Source organism: Centroberyx affinis, unplaced genomic scaffold (genome assembly GCF_046629955.1).
Source record: "Centroberyx affinis isolate AG114_WGS23_722 - 3 ecotype Tasmania unplaced genomic scaffold, CSIRO-AGI_Caff_v1 ptg000675l_1, whole genome shotgun sequence".
Classification (NCBI taxonomy): domain Eukaryota; kingdom Metazoa; phylum Chordata; class Actinopteri; order Beryciformes; family Berycidae; genus Centroberyx; species Centroberyx affinis.
Window position 1 is genome coordinate 74105 of NW_027279297.1, and position 18693 is coordinate 92797.

General features: G+C 39.8%; 3 protein-coding genes across 5 annotated transcripts; 1 reads left to right on the forward strand and 2 right to left on the reverse strand.

The window, feature by feature from the left end:
- Positions 1-4819: 4819 nt before the first annotated feature.
- nkx2.5 (NK2 homeobox 5) lies at positions 4820-6518 on the forward strand. Its single transcript, XM_071519223.1, has 2 exons — positions 4820-5150; positions 5908-6518. Exons 1-2 carry the CDS (start codon positions 4820-4822, stop codon positions 6516-6518), a joined length of 942 nt encoding a protein of 313 aa, XP_071375324.1.
- A 1863-nt stretch (positions 6519-8381) lies between these two features.
- Positions 8382-12186, reverse strand: bnip1a (BCL2 interacting protein 1a). 2 transcript variants are annotated; one of them, XM_071519219.1, is made up of 6 exons: positions 12096-12186; positions 11753-11845; positions 11489-11580; positions 11169-11273; positions 10923-11041; positions 8382-10276 (listed from the first exon to the last, which is right to left on the reverse strand). In XM_071519219.1, the coding sequence occupies exons 1-6, from the start codon at positions 12174-12176 to the stop codon at positions 10080-10082; spliced, it is 687 nt and encodes a 228-aa protein (XP_071375320.1). In that variant the 5' UTR covers positions 12177-12186; the 3' UTR covers positions 8382-10079. The 2 variants fall into 2 exon arrangements, with proteins under 2 accessions (XP_071375320.1, XP_071375321.1); XM_071519220.1 differs by lacking the exon at positions 11169-11273.
- Positions 12187-12518: 332 nt separating this feature from the next.
- Positions 12519-14819, reverse strand: atp6v0e1 (ATPase H+ transporting V0 subunit e1). 2 transcript variants are annotated; one of them, XM_071519218.1, is made up of 4 exons: positions 14601-14819; positions 13990-14037; positions 13055-13178; positions 12519-12908 (listed from the first exon to the last, which is right to left on the reverse strand). In XM_071519218.1, exons 1-3 carry the CDS (start codon positions 14702-14704, stop codon positions 13085-13087), a joined length of 246 nt encoding a protein of 81 aa, XP_071375319.1. In that variant the 5' UTR covers positions 14705-14819; the 3' UTR covers positions 12519-12908; positions 13055-13084. The 2 variants fall into 2 exon arrangements, with proteins under 2 accessions (XP_071375319.1, XP_071375318.1); XM_071519217.1 differs by having other exon boundaries at positions 12519-12905; positions 14601-14818.
- Positions 14820-18693: the final 3874 nt, after the last annotated feature.

The window sequence follows — 18693 nt, forward strand, 5'->3', positions numbered from 1 at the left end:
TGAGGATGTGAGAAAATGTTTTCTGCTAACTGAATATGAGTTGAGGATGTTGGAGAATGTTGAATTATGTTTCTTCTATTCAAAAAGACATGATGAGGAAGAGATGTTAATGTGGTTGGGTGCAACCACTGTGTGATGCTGCCCCCCTCTGGCCATTTCTTGAACTGATCAAACATGCAAACTAATAGAACACACTGCAGCAGTCAAAAGTAGATACAAGCTAGCAGAACAGCTGTAGTATACAAATTGATTAAGTGCACAACAAGTGCAACAGCAACCTGAAGAGATGAGCATTGCACATACCAAGCAAACAAAAAAGAGATTCAAAAGGACTCAAAAGAAAAATTGTGGGAGTGAAACTGATTCCTGTACTTGTAGTAAATGAATGTCCCTGCTGCATATCAGTCTGTATGTCAACATGGGACAACCTGTCCCTCGAAATCCATTCATCAGCTCATGAGCTGGAGCGCAGCAGCATCCTACCAGTGACCTCAAACATCAGCTGTACAGACGGCCGTAGACAAAACTAAAGCAGCACACTCGGCACAGGGGAGCAGCCATCCTCTTATACCCTCAGGGGCATCACACCACCTTGAACTCAGCGGCAGACCGTGTGAAGCCTTGCCAAGCCTATGAACATGAACTGGGGTGTGTGTGTGTGTGTGTGTGTGTGTGTGTGTGTGTGTGTGTGGGGGGGGGGGGGGGGGGGGGGGGTTGGGAGGAGGCAGAGGACGGAGGAGAGAGGCGATGCTGCTCCCTGCACAAGACAAGACAAATGATGCACAGACAGATGGCACTCGACATAACTTTCATCCCAGTTAGTTTCCAGTTACGACGACTGGCAGACTCAGGATCAGCGGATGCTTTAGGGATGTGGTTACATTCATGTCACGCAATAAATGATACAGCCTGTTGACCACCAAATGAACTTTTTCTCACAGTACAGCTATCATCATCCTTATCATAAAAATCCTCATCTTCATCTTCATAATCAAGAAAGTCAATAGACAACAGATTATTACTGTAAGCCACTGTTGGATCTAGTTCCTCCAGTGGCCACATGGTGGTAGTCTAGCACGAGGGGGTGGAGAGGGCAGTTGGGGGCAAGGGTCCCAAAAGATTTGTCTCACTGACTAAGACCACATCACTCCTGTCTAAACAGCAGAGGCAGCTCATGAAATCTCATCCCCAGTTACTAATATTATATGAAACATTCAGGGTGTGAGAGAGATGGAGACACGGTGTGAGAGTACAGTTGCCGTGGCCTGGCCTTGGACCGAGAGCAAAATGGACTGCATCAACCATTAATTGATGCATAGGGGAATAGGGAGGTACACTGGGGAATAGAATGAAAGTAAAAACAGGTGGTGATATGAATTTCCTAAATATCAGGATAATGTTCTGCTGAGAGTAGAAGACCGGGTAGCACGATATAATCTGTTGTGATGTTATGGCGTGACCAGGTCACAAGAAGAAATCAATTCAAAGTTTATTATGTATTTTGAAGGTGGTTCATGTATAAAGGTTGAAGGAGAATAACAAACAATTCAATAATTCCCATAATTCCTTAATCTAGGAAAGTCCAGTCATTATTTATGATCAGATAAATCAAGATGTAGACCACAGTCTGGAGCTGCTCCATTGACAGTGAAGAGTCTGCAACTTTGTTAACAATAGAATAGACTCAATATGTTTGTATCATTTGTTAACACCCAAATTAACTATATTTACAGTATTGTCATACAAAGACACCAAGGAATTATGCTGCGTTCCTCCTGCCACCTTTTCCCATTTTATTCCTCCAACTGATTCTCAGTGGAAATGTGTCTATGTCGCAACAGATTAAGGGACAGAAAAGCCTTGTTTTCTCATGTCTAGTTATGGAAAACACTAGTGAATGTTCATTTGTAAACCTGAACTATCTCAGGACATAGGTCTAACCGTTTTTATGAATACTGAATTTCAGTAGTATTCTCCTTTAACTGAAAAACTTCTTACACATAAAATATAACAAGTAGCCTATGTTATTTTAAGAGAGCTTACTAACAAACTGCTAAAAGAAACTTTGTTATTTGCACATAGTCATCAAGAGTAGTAGAATACTACTAAGAGAAAACAACTCAAAACAGGCTTGTAGGTACTTTATTTGTCGAACGAGTATTACAGAGATTTATTGCATATTACAGCTTAAACGCACAAACATTTTGAGTGGGCAATAAGATCATTCTTTTACTTAGAGAAAGTGCAAAATGTTTGCTATTTCATTCTTGTTCGGATTTTGTCCTAATGTATCTATTCCATCCCAATTAGTCTAATTACCAAAGCGTTAATGGATTCTAAATCACCGAAAGGCCTCGAGGACAGAGTGCGCCAGCCCATTTTAAAGCGGCGTCTTGCGCCACCAGGAACGTTTAGGCCACAGACAAAAATTTTAATTTGGGTCTCACACACACACACACACACACACAGACACACACACACAGAAGCCCATTCCGACACGCAAGCCTCAAAATATCCACACGTTCGTGCAGCGGAAGTTTTTAAGCAACCTTATCTACGGCTTTATCTGAGTTGGAGATGTGCTGCAGAAAGACGGGTCAAAGGGGACCGCAGGGCTGATGCAGCCCAAAGCATTAGGGATATGAAACACATGCCAGACCTGTCATGTTCAATTTACAGTTGACAGAATAAGCTACCATCCAGAGGAACTGAAGATGTATTCAGTTTGGGGTCTAATTCATCAGCCATAGGATTAATGGGCCTAAGGTTTATGATTTTTACTTTTCTTTATATTTCTTTTGGCAATTAATGACAGAAATGCAGCCAAGCGAAGATTACTATTTGACCAAAAACATTACACTCTAACAAAGCTCTCGGACTTACGCGTGAAGGCCAATGGAAATCAATCATGAAGAAAACATTTTCCATGCCGTGTGCTTCCCGTATTCGTTTACTTTATTTCACCAATTATTACAGCAAGAGACGGGTCAGTGTTGACTCTCACTGCGCCTGAGAAAGATTTCATGGCCATTCATCAGCTCGCGAGGCGCGCAAATAGTCTTTAAAACTATAAACACCATCGCTGGGTCGGAGACAGGGGGGACCCATTTACCCCGTGGCTGCGCTAAACGCTGGAGATAAAACAAACGATAATACTGTCTGTCTCCTGTGACCGTCTCCACAGGCATTAATAGCAGGTTTAGTGCCAACCATGCAGTGGGCAGCTTTGGAAATGCGTCATTACGCACAGTTCTCTCTATTTCCCTGCTGTCCAGCGAAATGTTTCGAACATTTAGGCTAACCCGTATATTAGATATAGGTATCAAATAAATAATTAGACACTTTATTGACCCCTTTAGGTAAATTCTCTTCTCACTTCCCCCTCTCCAGAGTGTGTTTAAACTATATACTGTATAACAGTGAGTGTCTTGCTCAAAAGCACCTCAGTAGAGCGGATAGCCTACTTGCTGACATGGGGCTTGAACCCGGGCCTTCTGGTTCAAGGATGGTCTCTCTAGACCACTTTACCGACCATAAAAGGCTTTAAACTGACAAAACTGGAAGCATTTGTCTAAACGCGATGAAATGGGACTTTTAACGGGCTGCAACAGAGCAATAAGAACTGAGTGTCATATGTGACACTCAGAGACCTGGCCTGCAGCGTGGGTGGGTGCGTGGGTGGGAGGGAGGGAGGGTGCAGGTTTGTTGTCATCTGTTATCACGTCCTGATAAGCCCGACAGTGGCTCCAGGATCTCTTGGAGGCAGACAGCAGAATGTGTCGCTCCTGGTTTCAGGTTCCGTGTTCAGGGACCAACTTGTTGTCTGCTCCGTTTCCCGTCGGATTAAACTATTAAGGCAGGCCGGTACCCCACGCAGGCACGCACGCACGCACGCACACACCCACTCATATTATCCCCTGCTAAATTCTCTCAAGAAACATAGGCCTATAGGTTAGTGCAGTGTTGGCTACTCAGCTGTTGAAATATTTATAGATTATAAGATAACATATTAGTTTATGCACTGTTGTATAAATTATGTCTGGTAGGCTACTTGAAGCTGTGTGTCCATTCCCGTCCAAATACTGTGCCTCTAGAATAAACTGGGATATATTCACGTTGTGGGTAATGACGAACTGCAACACTGGAAAAAAACATAACACCTAAACAAGTCCATTTAGTCTAGTATCGAGAATAGTTTCCTTAAAACAAGTGAAAAAATCTGCCTGTGAAGTGAGGTAATTTCACCTGTTTCCAGTGCAGTTTCACTTGTTTCTAGAAACAGACAGTATCACGAAACAAGACAGAATAAAGCAGAATAAGAAAGATTACTCAAGAAAATCACTTAAGGAAATAATTAACGAGTTGATTTGCGTTGGAAGGACGTGGAATTAGATCACTTTTCATAAGGCTATTGTCAGATTTTTTCAGGTTTTTTTTAATAGGAAAAATAGGCTACGATTTTGAGTAGGCAAGGTAGATATTTTTTTTGCAGCAAATGAACAGACGTATATTAGGCCTACATGCAAGTTTACCAGGCATCATTTTACGTCATTTGTGGGAGCAGCAATGGCTCCATATACGAGGGTCCCACTGGCTCCCCCTTCCCACCTCTCTGCGTCACTGGGAGAGGGAGGCCAAGGAAAAGTTAGGAGACAGGGTTGACATTCAAAATGCACACTTCACTCAAGATCAGTCCGGTATAACAAACTAACACTTGAACTCAGTAAATATTACCAGGAATTGGAGAGAGTTTGTAGGCAGGGTTTTTTTTGTTATTGTTGCCTCCTTATGACAGGTTTATAGGTTTTTGTTCTTGGCAATGTTTCCTAGCCCTAGCACGTCCACTCCCTTCTCTGTAAAGGATATATTAAACTTGGAACAGAGTCATGACGACATGGTGTCTTTGGACATTTCTTCTCGTATGGACTGCACCGTGCCGACCTCCTCCTGCATGCTGGCCCGCTTAAAGCAGGAGCCTCTCCGGGAGATGTCGTCCGGAGCCTCGCTGTTTGGAGAAGACCTCCACGAGTCTAAAGCCAGCAGAAGTAATGCACTCAGCTTCGCTTCTACCTTTTATGGGAAATCCCTCATAGAAATGGAGATAGTGAAGGATGGGAAATCAGACTGTTTTGAGGGAAAACACAGAAAAGGTGAGTTCTAGAGACCAAAAATCCAACTGTATGCAAAATCAAGCCTTGAGGCCCAAACTCTGGTTTGTACAAAACGCAACAAACACGCTACAAACAACTCTACTAAAGCGCTAATATAGGAACCATTTTTTACTGTAGCCTATAGGCTATTTTAATTGCATTTCTGAATCAATCAATACAACACTTAAATTTATGGTCAACATTAACTTATACTAGACTATGTTTAAGATTTATAAATCATATAAATTATAAATTAATAACTAAATACAAATTATAAATTCAGATTTATAAAGTAAGTTTTCAAATAAAACAAACAAAATCAATGTACTTAAGATTGCATTAGAATAAATGACATTTCTAAATTGAGCATAGATTATAACAACATCATGTTAGCCTACTATTACACAGCGTATACCATTTTGTTGGTGCTTTTATCCAAAGCGTTTTACAGTACCATGAGCATCATGGGTGGCCCAGTGGGACTCGAACCACTAACCTTGGCAGGATTAGGGCCAAAATGTTTGAGCTTCAGTCTGTTATATGGTGTTGTACTATCATGCAACTAGAACATATATCATACTATTATATTAAATTATTATTATTATTATTGTTATTTGCAGCAGCAGTACGCCTATAGTCGTACTAATGGTAGTAGTAGTATAGGCTATTGATACTAATATGATTATAATAATAAACCTATCCATTTTCACCACCTCTCTCTCTCTCTCTCTGCGTGTTTTTTTTTTAATCACATCAGAAGAGTTCAGTCCTCCAGCCGAGGCTATGGAGGACATGAAGCCCGAGGATCCAGACCGGCCCAAACCTCGGAGGCGCAGGAAGCCGCGGGTCCTCTTCTCCCAGGCGCAGGTGTACGAACTGGAGCGGCGCTTCAAGCAGCAGAGGTACCTGTCCGCCCCGGAGAGAGACCACCTGGCCGGGGTGCTCAAACTCACCCCGACCCAAGTGAAGATCTGGTTCCAGAACAGGAGGTACAAGTGCAAACGGCAGAGGCAGGACCAGAGCCTGGAGATGGTGTCCCTCCCGCCGCCCAGACGAGTCTCGGTCCCGGTCCTGGTGCGCGATGGGAAGCCTTGCCTCGCAGACACGGCCACATACAACACCTCCTACAACATGGGCCACATCAACCATTTCACTTACAACAACTACCCAGCCTTCAGTAACTACCCCAGCCCGGGCTGCAACACGAACTATGCTTGCAATTATCCAGCAGCCACCATGCAAACTATGCAAGGATCCTCCAGCAACGGGAATTACATGAACTTTGGGGTAGGGGAACTGAATAATGTGCAAAACACATTTTCCTCCAGTAATGGGGTGTCCTCATTACATGGCATTAGGACATGGTAAAATAAGGGAGTCAAATGATCCAATAATCCATCGTAATTACTCAAGAAAATAGGCTTATTCGCTGACTGCATGCATTTGTGCTTAATTCCTTTGCGGAGTTTGTATAACTTTAATGTCCCCTATTTAATAACTTACTTTTGATAGGAAGGATTCGTTTATATTTTCAGCACCAGTTTTTGTTTAAATATATTTTCAATTAATTTCATCGCCATTAGCTCAAGGCAAAGCTCACATAACTGTAATTTGAATGCTGTAACAGTTCTGTAAGGGTTTATTTGCCCTACTGTTTTTGATTTCATCTTGAGACCCTGAGGCAAATAATAGCCTATTGTTTGTAAATAAAGTTGTTTCTTTGCGAAAATTAGCCTTCACTTTTGATAATCAAAAGAATGTAAGGTACCTTTATTTAACAATTGAGTGAAATTGTTATAGGTATTATTTAGCTTATAGGAAATTAACTCATCAATTTAATAGACTTGATATGTATACATAATCGTCCTTTTATATTATTATTATCAATATTATTATTATCAATATTATTATATGCTTCTGAAATAATTACAAGTTGTATGATAATAATTAGACTATTATAATCCCTTTATTTCATTAAAAATACACTCAGCAATCTTAACAATATGAATAAAATAAGGCTAATATAAATAAGATACTAATCATAATAAAAAAAATTAAATCCTCTCGGCCTCAACGCCTAATGGTTGAATTGGTGATAGCTCTAATTCAAATAAAAGACCTTAACATCCACAATCCTTGCAGCATCATATGGTTAGTGTCAGGTTAAAGTGTTCAAGTGGCATTTAGGAAGCTTCCTTCAATTTGCTTAAATGGGGTTAAAAGGTTGTTCAAGTTTACACAGTTTACAACCCACAGTTGGCTGCATGTGCGCTCTACATGCTCGTTTTTACTGTTCTGTTAAAAGTTGCTCTGATGGAAACGGCTGTGAGCCTTGACCTTGACCTGCACTAAATGAGTCAAATTAAGTTCTGCAAGGCAAATGTTATTTCTAATTTTATGGATTAAAAATGTTCTAATTTTTATCCACTGTATTTTGGAAACACCTGCTCTTGGTTCCAGACCTTATATGTTTTGTCAGACAACCCAGCCTCAAAGCTTTTCTCCATACTAAAGTGTGGACAAACTAAAGATGTTACCTGATCCAACCAGATATTTAACAAGGGATCATGTGTGAAATAACTGAATATTTGAATGAGCACCTTATTATTAGCTTTGACAGCATATTCTCTTACTAAAGCTTCCTATTTTTAAACTTTTAGCTGGACTATTAAGCTTTGCTGGGAAGAAGTAGTTATTCCTGTCTTTCAGTTGCAAATACAAACTCAGATAAACCTCAAGTGTGTAGGATTCACACTAAGCAATGAAAAATGTACAGATTCTGTCTATGATAGCCCAATAGCGGACAGATAAACACTGAAAAAAACAAATGGTCCTTGCAACTGCAGAATTCACTACAAGAATCTGGAGTGGTGCACATTCCTAATAACTGCCTGGTTCCTGCATCTACGTCATGAGACCAGTACTGGGTTTGCTCTCCTGAGACCCACTTGTCTAGATACGGCCCGCCTCGACACTTGATTGACACTATCGCAGTGCTAAATGCAAGAATAGTCCAATTTGCTTGACATAGAGCCAGGAGCCTCGCCTAAGTGTGCAGCTATATGAACAGGCGAGGAACTGGCTATGCCCAATTGCCACCACTTTAAATGAGTAAGAGATGCTTAGGCATCTCTTAGGTCTCTCCACACACACTCTGTTGTCTTGTGTCTCACTGGAAAAACATGCCCCAAGAAAACATACATTTGAGACAGGTCCAAAATATAAGGCCAGAAGGCTGTGCGTTTATTGATAATCAATACTGACAACATTTACACAGATTTTCTTTCCAAAATGGCAATGTCAGGCAATTGTGGAAAGGGTAGCAAGGTCATGTAGCCACTCCGGCCACCCGCTCCTCTGAGGTGTTGAAAAGGCAACGTCAGATAACAAAGCCACACAAACCTAAAAATATCCCCCCTCACCCTCCACCCGCGCTGGAAAGGGAGAGGGAAACGGGTCGGAATAATCTGCTTTTCCGGGTCTTATCTGAAGAAAGGCAGGGACGCATGCTTCTCTATCTCTGCCAATGTGATTACTGCCACTGCTTTTCTGAGCTTTTCTGCTCTGCTGCAGGCCGGTGCCAAGTGAACACGGGCAGAGTTGGAAGAGAGTATAACCCCTCTTACTTTGAAGCTACTTTGTCTTATATACATACTACAGTATACAATAACTGAATACAATAAACAGACAATTCCATGTGCAAATATACTGTTCTGATTACATAGTGAAACAGTAGGTTAGGGTGGTTGCGTTTGAATCTTTAGTTAGCAGAAATAATTTAAATACTTCCATTCCCAAAATTGCATTAACTTGCTACATTGGAATAATAAATTAAAACTATTATATCATCATATAACAATAGGCCTTGCACATCATTTGCACAGCACCTGCATGATATCAGGCGACAATAAAATGAACAGTGAAAACTATATGATGGTTTGGTTAAATTATGATGCAGTTACAGAAAAGACTGACAAATATATAAACAGGGACACCTTTCTGTTACGTAGTCAATGTATCATCTACAACAGAAAGTCTACAGATGATACATGTTTATATATAAATTTGCACAATTAGACGTGAAATTGGAATGATAAGAGACAAGGGAAGAGCTGTAACTGGAATCAGGAGAATAGTGCCACTTGTTTTACTATAGTCTGATTACTGAAGTTCTGTTTACATTATTTTCATTGAAGACAATTTTTCACTCTCAAACTGACTGACTTTGCTCCTGATATGAGGACTTACAGCATGTCATAGCTAAACATGAGTTTTACATCTGCCTGCAAAATATATATTCACACAACTGATTTGTTAGTAATGACTGAAGCAAAACAAGCCTGTATCTTGAATTAAAGTGCCATCTGAGAGTCGCAAAGAAATTCAATTTCTATACTTCAAGAATCTGTGTGTGTATATGCATCTTTGATGTTATACAACAACAACAACAACAACAAAATAAAACAGCTTGGATATTTCATAGGAATGTTCAAATGAAAAGTCACTCTTCTCACATAAGATTTCAACGAAAGCAATGCACAGCATCACTGTCACACTAATCAAAAGTAGACTTCCTATCAAATTTGTGCTACAAACAAGTACGTCCTCTTTTACAGCAGAATGAATCATTCTCTTTGTCTGATGAGAGTTGTGTAGACCAAAATCATTGCAATAAATATGACGTGGAATGGACCTAGATGTGCAGAAATCCTTCCTCTTCATGGACAATGTTTTACTTCCAGCACCTTTGCAGTTAAGCTGAGTGAGCAGTCTGTATTCCATAGAGCAGAAATTAATGCATTGTGTGTATAACATGACACACACCATTCAGAGTTGAGTTGTTTTTAAATAGTTTGTGGGGACTTTGGACAGTTAAAATCCTAAACATTTGCATAAAGTTATAGCAGAGCTTCCTCAAAAGTACCTGGACTACAGGAAGGGGAACAGCCTCTTCTTCAGGATGTAGAGGACGGTGGCGAGGAAGAGGGCCAAAGCCAGGAAGATGAGCAGTTTGTCAGTGAGCTCCCTGCGGTTGTACTTGGTGATTAGCTTCCTCCCAAGCTGGATGGTTCCTGTCATCGCCTTGAACTCCTCGTTGGTCTCCTGGACCGTCCTCGAGGAGGTCGCTTCAAACAACAGAGAAACCACAGTTCAGTACAGTGGTTCAACAAGTCTTTTCTTGACAGGAGGGCTGGGTGATTAAATTAATATCACGATAATAACAAGAAGTTATTTCAATATCAATATATAACAGTATCTGTATATGTTCATATGTGAAATTACATGTTAAATAATCAAAGTGACGTTCATGTCATTGAACTGCACGGTAATATAAAGTACAATAAAAAAGTACTAAAATTTTCAAATTTTCCTGATTTGTTTCAGATCTCATTTTGTGTGAGATTTTAATTAGTATTTGCTTATTATCAGTAATTGAGACAACAGAATTGTGCATTGCGATAACTTATCATTACTTTATGACGATGTGACTCTATTGAAAGACAATAAACAATAATATTGAATATTTATTGCCCAGCCCTACTCAATAGTCTTCATTTTTGAACATTACAGGCATGCAAATACTGTAATTTTAATAAAAAATAAATAAAAGCCAGTGCAGCACCTATTGAAATGTAGTTCTTTGATTTTTCTAGTTCTTCTGCCTTACTTCAATCTCTATATTCATAAAACTCCACAGTAATAGCCACACATAAACTATACATAAACCAGGACATAGTGTTTTACCCTTGTGATTAAGGATGCACCACTAACCGAGTGACGTCATGGTCTCCTCGCTCTGCTGTACCTGCTGGGCCATCATCCGGCTGATGCTCATCAGACTCTCTGTAATGTCACTGGATGTCTGGGCCAGGCCCTCTTTGGTCATCTTCCTGGTTTGAAGGGATAGGGAAATTAATAGTCGCAGTGACAGAAGAGATGAAGATGATGTAACCGTCCTACCAATTAAAGTGGTCCTACAAAGGGACAGTTTAGGACATTGAGGGGATTCAAGCTCACCGTTGTCTCACAGCACTGTCTGCTCCATTAAGAAGTGCCTCCTTTTCCAGGTTGTCTATGGACAGCTTGCTGGCCAGGTTGGCTTTCCTCCAAGACGTCTGGTTACTGCAAGAACATACAAAAAAGATATATTAGATAAAATATACAAATATATATTACATTGTTTACGCAGACACGATTCTCGTTTTTTTTCTTGTGCCCCCCCCACCAGTGGCAGTTGAGTCTGCATTATCAACACAAATGAAGGAGGAGGACACAAAGATGACAATTCACATAAATTGGCCTAAGGTAGTCTACTAATTCAGTGTAAAAAGCATTACCTCAGCATCTGTTTTCGGTGTCCCTCCACCTGGCTGAATAAAGCCTGCTTGTCCGACTCTTTGTCCTGCTCCATTCCCATTTGCTCTAAATCCTGTCAAAGAAGGAAAGTGAAAAAATAAAATAAAATAAAAAATAAAGTACAAGTTACTGCAGTGCTTGGAGCCTGATCCTTTACACGACATTTTTAGTGTATTTTGGGGTTATTATGGCTGTGCTGATGACTGCAAATGATGTTTGAGAGATTTACAAGCAATGTTTCTTACCTGAATCCGCAATCTGAGGTTGTGAAATCTCTCTTTCGCTTTGGAGTTCAGCTCTGTCAGCTTGTTTTGAGGTCCTGTGCACTCATTGATATCCTGGAGAGTCAACATGACACAGATGGGAGAGACACACAGCTCATACATCACTGCAAGGTTAATTCATTGGCATCAAAACGCAGTAATGCCGTAGTTTCTAAATGGAAAGAATATGCCGGTAATGCTGGCAGCTGGGAACACGCAGTGCAAGTGCTGAGAGACAAAACGACCAATTCCCCTGAATGACAAGGTGAAATACCAGTGTCTAATAACGAAGCATGAAGTATTTTTATTAAGTTAATATTCCCACCTGGATGAGAGCCTTGATTTCTAAGTCATATTTGAGTATTTCTTGTTCACATATTCGGACGTGGACATCTGACGACGCCATGTTTGCCAACGAAGAGGGAACTACGGCAAGCGGGAAACCAGAAAATTACTGTTTCGACTTTGTCCGACAAAATCCACTGTTATCTCCTGTGGTCTCCTACAAGCTACTTATTGACTGTTGTTTGTGGCATACATACATTGTTCTTTATATAAAACAACAATCTTGACCATAACAGACTGAAATGCCATGGATGCAATAACAGTCTTGCTCCATGTACACTTGTGATAGTTATTATTACTAGGTAATGAAATAGCTCTGTTACAGTAGTTATAACCTTTAATCAAAGTTATGAGCTCATCAATTAGGCATAATAACAAACAACACAGTACTTGACCACTAGAATTGATTCATAGTTTATTAATTACTAATTAATGAATGTAGTACATCCATCACAAATATAAACAGAGAAAAATAGGTCACATCAAAGACACCACACATCGACTTTTTATGGCAAGGCCATTCGTATTAACAGCAAAGGCATTCAACGCGCAATATACATCATATGAACAAAACAACACCAAGAGAAGGCCAATTTTATTTAAATTAAAGCACATTCAATGAGATCTCTCAGAAGTCCTTTGGGAATCAAGTTTGTACAAGGCACCATTGTGGGCATCTCTCGACAATCACACAGGGATCCGATTTTAAGGCAGATTAAGAAGGAATGATCTCTTTGTGGAGTGAAGAGTGAACGCTCCACTGGTGTGGAGCAGTGACTCAGGTCCAACCCTGCTGAGAGAATTCACAATAAATACAGTTGAGGGTGTTATACAGAGAAAGCTGTTCCACCGATACAAATAGTTATAGGCTAAATCTCAACTGTATGTTCAATATGTTTTTTTCTCTGTCAGAAGGAAAAGTAAATATGAGCAGTGTACCTGTACTGTCAGGAGGCCTGGGAGGGTGGACTAAGGCCAGTGATAGTTCAGGTACCAGATGGTGTCATTGCTCAGAGATGGTCCAAACAGGGGGTTCAGCTGGGCCAGGATCGCTATCAGCCAGCTGAGAGACAGAATGGATATTCATCAACATCAAATTGGAGACCACAACAACACCAGCATGTATTTCAAAAGACATCCTCCAAAGCTCAACAATATGGGTATTTCTTATTAACCAACAAGTGTTGATTCTGCTACTAAGCCTACATTTATCACGATATGAAGTCAGTCTAGTCGTTAAGATGATTTCATATAGCGTCACTCTGAGGGCCTTTGGGACACTAGACCACTAACTTGAAGGCTGAAACATTCTGCTTTGTCTCTACTGCCCCCTTTTGCCCATCTGGAATGTAACACGACACTGTCTGCACACTTAGTAGCCTCTGATGATAAATAATCAACGATGAGGCAGAAATATGCGCAACAACACTAACAGGAACCATATTTCCCTGTTAAAAATGTGTAAGCATGACAAATCTTGAAACTGTTTTTCCCAGCAACACACACAATTAATATGGACTGGTAGGGGAGGAGACTGTATTGAACTCCATCCGAGTCAATCACTGTTATTGCAGACTGTCCATAGGCTCAGCTGTATAACAGGATAATCTTTGGCTTGTGGAAAAGACAGGCTTCTCAATTGGTTTGGTCATTCAAAATGTATATTATAAGCCTAATTCTCTTGGACCCTCCATCATTTTGATCTACTATACACCATCTACTATGCACTATGCAACTAGTGTATATGTTGCTGAAAATCTAGGATTGTCTTCAAACACTCTGACCAACACCACCTAAAATTACTCTACAGTACTTAAGATACAGCTTATGTAGTTAGAGTCAACATGCTACATTTCCAGGATGGCAGTACTCACAACAGGTAGCAGCACACTGCAGTTAACACCAGCATGGTAACTATCACCCTGTGGGCAAAGGAGGAAATAAATGGTTACAACTGGAGCTATAGTTAAATATGAGCATAGACTGACTAGCTTAAATGTGTTTTTAAAACATCCTTGGCCATTTCATTTAACACATGATCTCATGATGCAAGTGACAAAGAGGCAAATAAGGGAAGTTACAAAATGTGGCACATTTTCCATAAACGGGATATATTTATTCTTGGTCTAAAAGTGAGGAAATACAAATACAAGTTTCTTGTAGTACGATCAAAGGTCCCAAAACAAAATACAGAAACAAACAAAAGCTAACGTTATCATCACCAGTCAGAACTGTCAAATTAGCCTAAGTTAGCTAACGTTGACTTGTACTTAATAGCGAGTAACGTTAACTCACAAGGCTAAACTTTATTTAGTTTTGCAGGTAACGCTGAGTAACTTATTGAGAGTAAAGCTGCTTTCTCTCATCCTATTTCTCGGGGTAAAGGGAGACAGTCTACTTTCACCAAATGACATTGATAGGATAACACAAAACCAAAGTTAGCTCTTTCTAGCCAGCTGATAGCTAGTCAAGCTAACAAACTCACCCTCTGTTTGGCCCTTTAGGGATAAACCAGGGCACTACTCCTCCAACAATGCCCCAAAACAGGGTCATGACAGACATGGGAATGACAAAACTAAGTTCTGCCATGTTTCTGTTTGGTTCAAGACCAAGAAGACCTCAGAAGTACAAACTTTCGGACTCAAGACAAATTCGGTACAGCAGTAACTTAGTCAGGATCCACACGACGACAGAGAACAGGCAGCACGTATCACATGACCACTCATCAGACAAGGAAGGTGGGAGGAACGAAAACCGAGCAATAGTCTGAATCTATTTCCTTGACACTGTGCTTTAACCTACATGGATTTTAGAAGAGGAGGAGAAGAGGAGTTTAAAACCCTCAGTTCAACTGTCGTAGCTATCAAAAATTACTGTAAAGCAAGGGTTCGAGTGCCTCATTACTTCTATATACCAGCAGAAACCCAACATTTAAAATAGTATTAAAGTATTAAAATATTTAAAAACTTATTCAATTATAGTAATTAAATGTTAATAATCGAAATTATTACATGTTATTCTTCTGCCAAGCAATAGTTTTTACGACGTGGTTGCTAAGCGACAAAAGTCATGTGTGCGTTTGTTGCTGTTGGGTATTTTACGGCGTTGACAGTCACTCAGAAGTGAGGAACAGAGCTGTCCGGTTTGGGGATTTAAAACAGGTTCTGCTCTGGACACATTTCCCTAATATTTTATATAGGAACCCAAAGGAAGAGTATATAACATATTTAATTCAAAAAGGCCAAAAGGAAATATGTCCCATTCAGAGAAAAAAAAAGTGACACCTAAAAGCCTATGTTTACAAAATGATTGATAGCACAAAAACAAATAATATAACTTTTTAAAGGATAAGTACTCCAAATAAAATAATTTTGACCATTCTATTTTAGAGATATTTAATGAACTTCTGGTAATGATCCTCCCCAAAAATACACATGCAGCGTTTTGTAAACCAACTTTTCATATTGTACGCCAATTAGCATCAGCAGCATTTCAGCTCGCCTGTAATTTCCTTGTTTGCCAAATTCTGATAGATTATCACCTGGTTCCCCATTTCAATGAAACTGTCATTTCTATGCAAATATCATAACACTGCTTTCATGCAGACATCTCCTGCATATCTGGCCATTGCAATCATATTGCCTACTCATAATTCTGACATCCTCATATCCTTCAGGGATCAAAGGACAGGAATAATAACCGCTAGGCATCATAAACTATGCAGCATGCACACCTCAATAAACGTGCACAAACAGTCAACCTCCAAAGTGAGCTTCTCTGGGGGACCGAAGAAGCCCAAATCTGTAGATTGATGGATGCATAGGCCAAGAGACATCAAATGAGTGCAGTATAAAAACCCATACACTGTCAAAAAAACAACAGTGTGTCAAAACCAATTGGTTAATGCAAGAATTTCATTGGTCTGGACACTTTTTTAGCTAGTGTGCAGGTCTCTATGCTGCCCTTATACAATGAAATGTTACCTGGTTCTACCTCTCTAGTAGATGCTGGTAGTTTCACAATGGAGCTGAAAGATATTTACAAAAAAATCTAATTGCAATTTCTTTTTTATATATATATATATATTTTTTTATTTATTTTAAACCGCACACACATAACAAAACAGAGACAGAGGAAAACAAAAAAGGGGAAAAGGGGGGGGGGGGGGGGGGGGGGTATCAAGAAGGGGCACTAGCCTGGGGACCCCACACAAGGTCAGTTGCCAGCGCCACCATCCAGAAAATGCCCCAGGGCAGAGAGTCCAGAGCAAACCTGGTTACAACCGACAGTTTAACTTTTACCGACTGACAACAGTCGCACATAAATATCAATTCCATGTGTATCTAAATGTGATGTGGTGTGTTCAAGAATGACCTAATTGAAGTCCAAGGATCTTCAAGTCCACTGTCCAACTTTTGTAGGGTTGTGGCCGCTTGAGACCAAGTCCAGATATTCCTTGAGCCAGTTCTCCAAACTGAAACAGTTCGGTTTCCTCACTTTCCAGTGGATGAGTATAGTCCTCTTCATGTTTTCAGGACTAGCATGTCTCTCACTGAGAGACATGCTAGTCCAATCAGCCGTTGTATCATTTGAGAATTGATTCCAACTACCTTACTGCCCAGTAAACACACTGTAGGGCATATTGGAATATTTACACATAAAATAGAATTTAAGAAATGTATAACATCAACCCAAAATCTTTTTACTGCTGGGCAGTGCCACAATTGATGCATTAGTGTACCTGTCCCACCACAGCCATGCCAGCATAAATCCAAAACATTTTGATGCATTTTCTTTCATCTTTGTGGCGTTATATATGACCTAAATACAAATTTTAACTGGATAACTTTGTACTTCACACAATTTGATAAATAATTTGAACGTTGCAAAATCTTTTCCCATTGATCTGTTGTGAGAGATACCTCTAGATCTTTCTCCCACTGTGACTTAATGGTTGTACAACAGTCATAAGTGGTGTGGGATAATAATTTATACAATTTAGAAACCGTTCCTTTACCATTGACTGCCTCCATCAATCCCTTATCAACAGAATCTTTATGATTTAGGATAATGCCCTCAGTCATGTAATTCTTTAATATGATTTTAAGCTGTATATATTGAAAAACAATTGAGTCGTTTAATTTGTGTTGCCTTTTCAGTACATTGAAATCTACAATATTTCCATCAACTATTAATTGGCTCAGAGTATTAATATTATTTTGCTGCCATACTTTATTGACGATAGGTTTCTCTCCAGCAGTAAATAAGGGGTTCATCCAAATTGGACATGAGGGGAGGGATAGGCCAGAGATACTAAGAAGTCTGTGAAGTTCTTTAGCTAACTGACATGAATGGAGGATCAAGGAATTATCAATATTTCGATTACATTTTGGGTAATACCAGAGGGAGGCTAGAGAAATATGCTTATTACTTTCAGCTATGATTTTTTGTTCTAACCACCTCCAACTACCTTCTTCACAATGTCTTGTGTATGCCCATGATAGTGCACATCTGCCATTATGGGATAGATAATATGAATAAACATCAGGTATACCTAAGCCACCCATATTTCTAGGGATGGTAAGTTCAGACTTATTCTAGGTTTTCTATCTTTCCACAGAAACTTGGTAAATAATTTATTTATTTCCTTAAACCACTGCTGTGGAAACTTGAGAGGAATTGCAGAGATGAGGAAGGATAATCTCGGGAGTATGTTCATTTTAATTACTTCTGCTCTCCCCCACAATGATAAAGGCATTGTCGTCCATCTCTTCAGGTCTTGCTTTATAGTTTTCAAAAGCTTAGGTCCATTCAACTCATAGATCTTTTCATCCGGAGATCTAATTGTGATACCCAGATATTTCATCCCCTGTGTCTTCCATACAATGGGAGTAGAAGCTAAATCTGCTGGGAATGTAAAATGGTTAAGCGGAATGGCCTCACTCTTACTCCAGTTAAGCTTGTAACCAGAGTGCTGGCGAAAATCATCAATGAGCTTCAAAAGGTGTGGGACTGAGTCACCTGGGTGGGATAATGTTAAAAGAATGTCGTCAGCATAAAGATTAGCTTTAAAATCATACCCAAATAGACTGATACCGGATATGATTGGATTGGCTCTAATGGCACAGGCTAAAGTTCGAGTGCCAGTGTGAAAATAAGTGGAGAAGCTGGACAACCCTGTCTGGTAGACCTGAAAAGCTGAAAGGGGGATGATATCATACCATTGGTTTTGACAGATGCAATTGGTTTATGATAAAGAGCGTTAGTCCAATGTAGACAAGTTGGACCAAAACCAAATTGTTTTAGTGTATGAAATAAATAAGACCATTCTATCCTGTCAAATGCTTTTTCTGCATTCAGCGATATTACTACAGCTGGATGCTGAAGTGAAGTCTAATTACAATTTCACAGAATACGGCAATTGCAATTCAAACTGCGATTCATTTTTGTCACATTTTGTAGAACTTTAAAATTGTTTGAATAGGTGATTTTAGTAAAAATAAGAGTATAAAAATACCTTGCTTAGAAACCCATTTTGGATGCTCCTCTCTTGAGCAATTAATTGCAGCCTCTGCAAT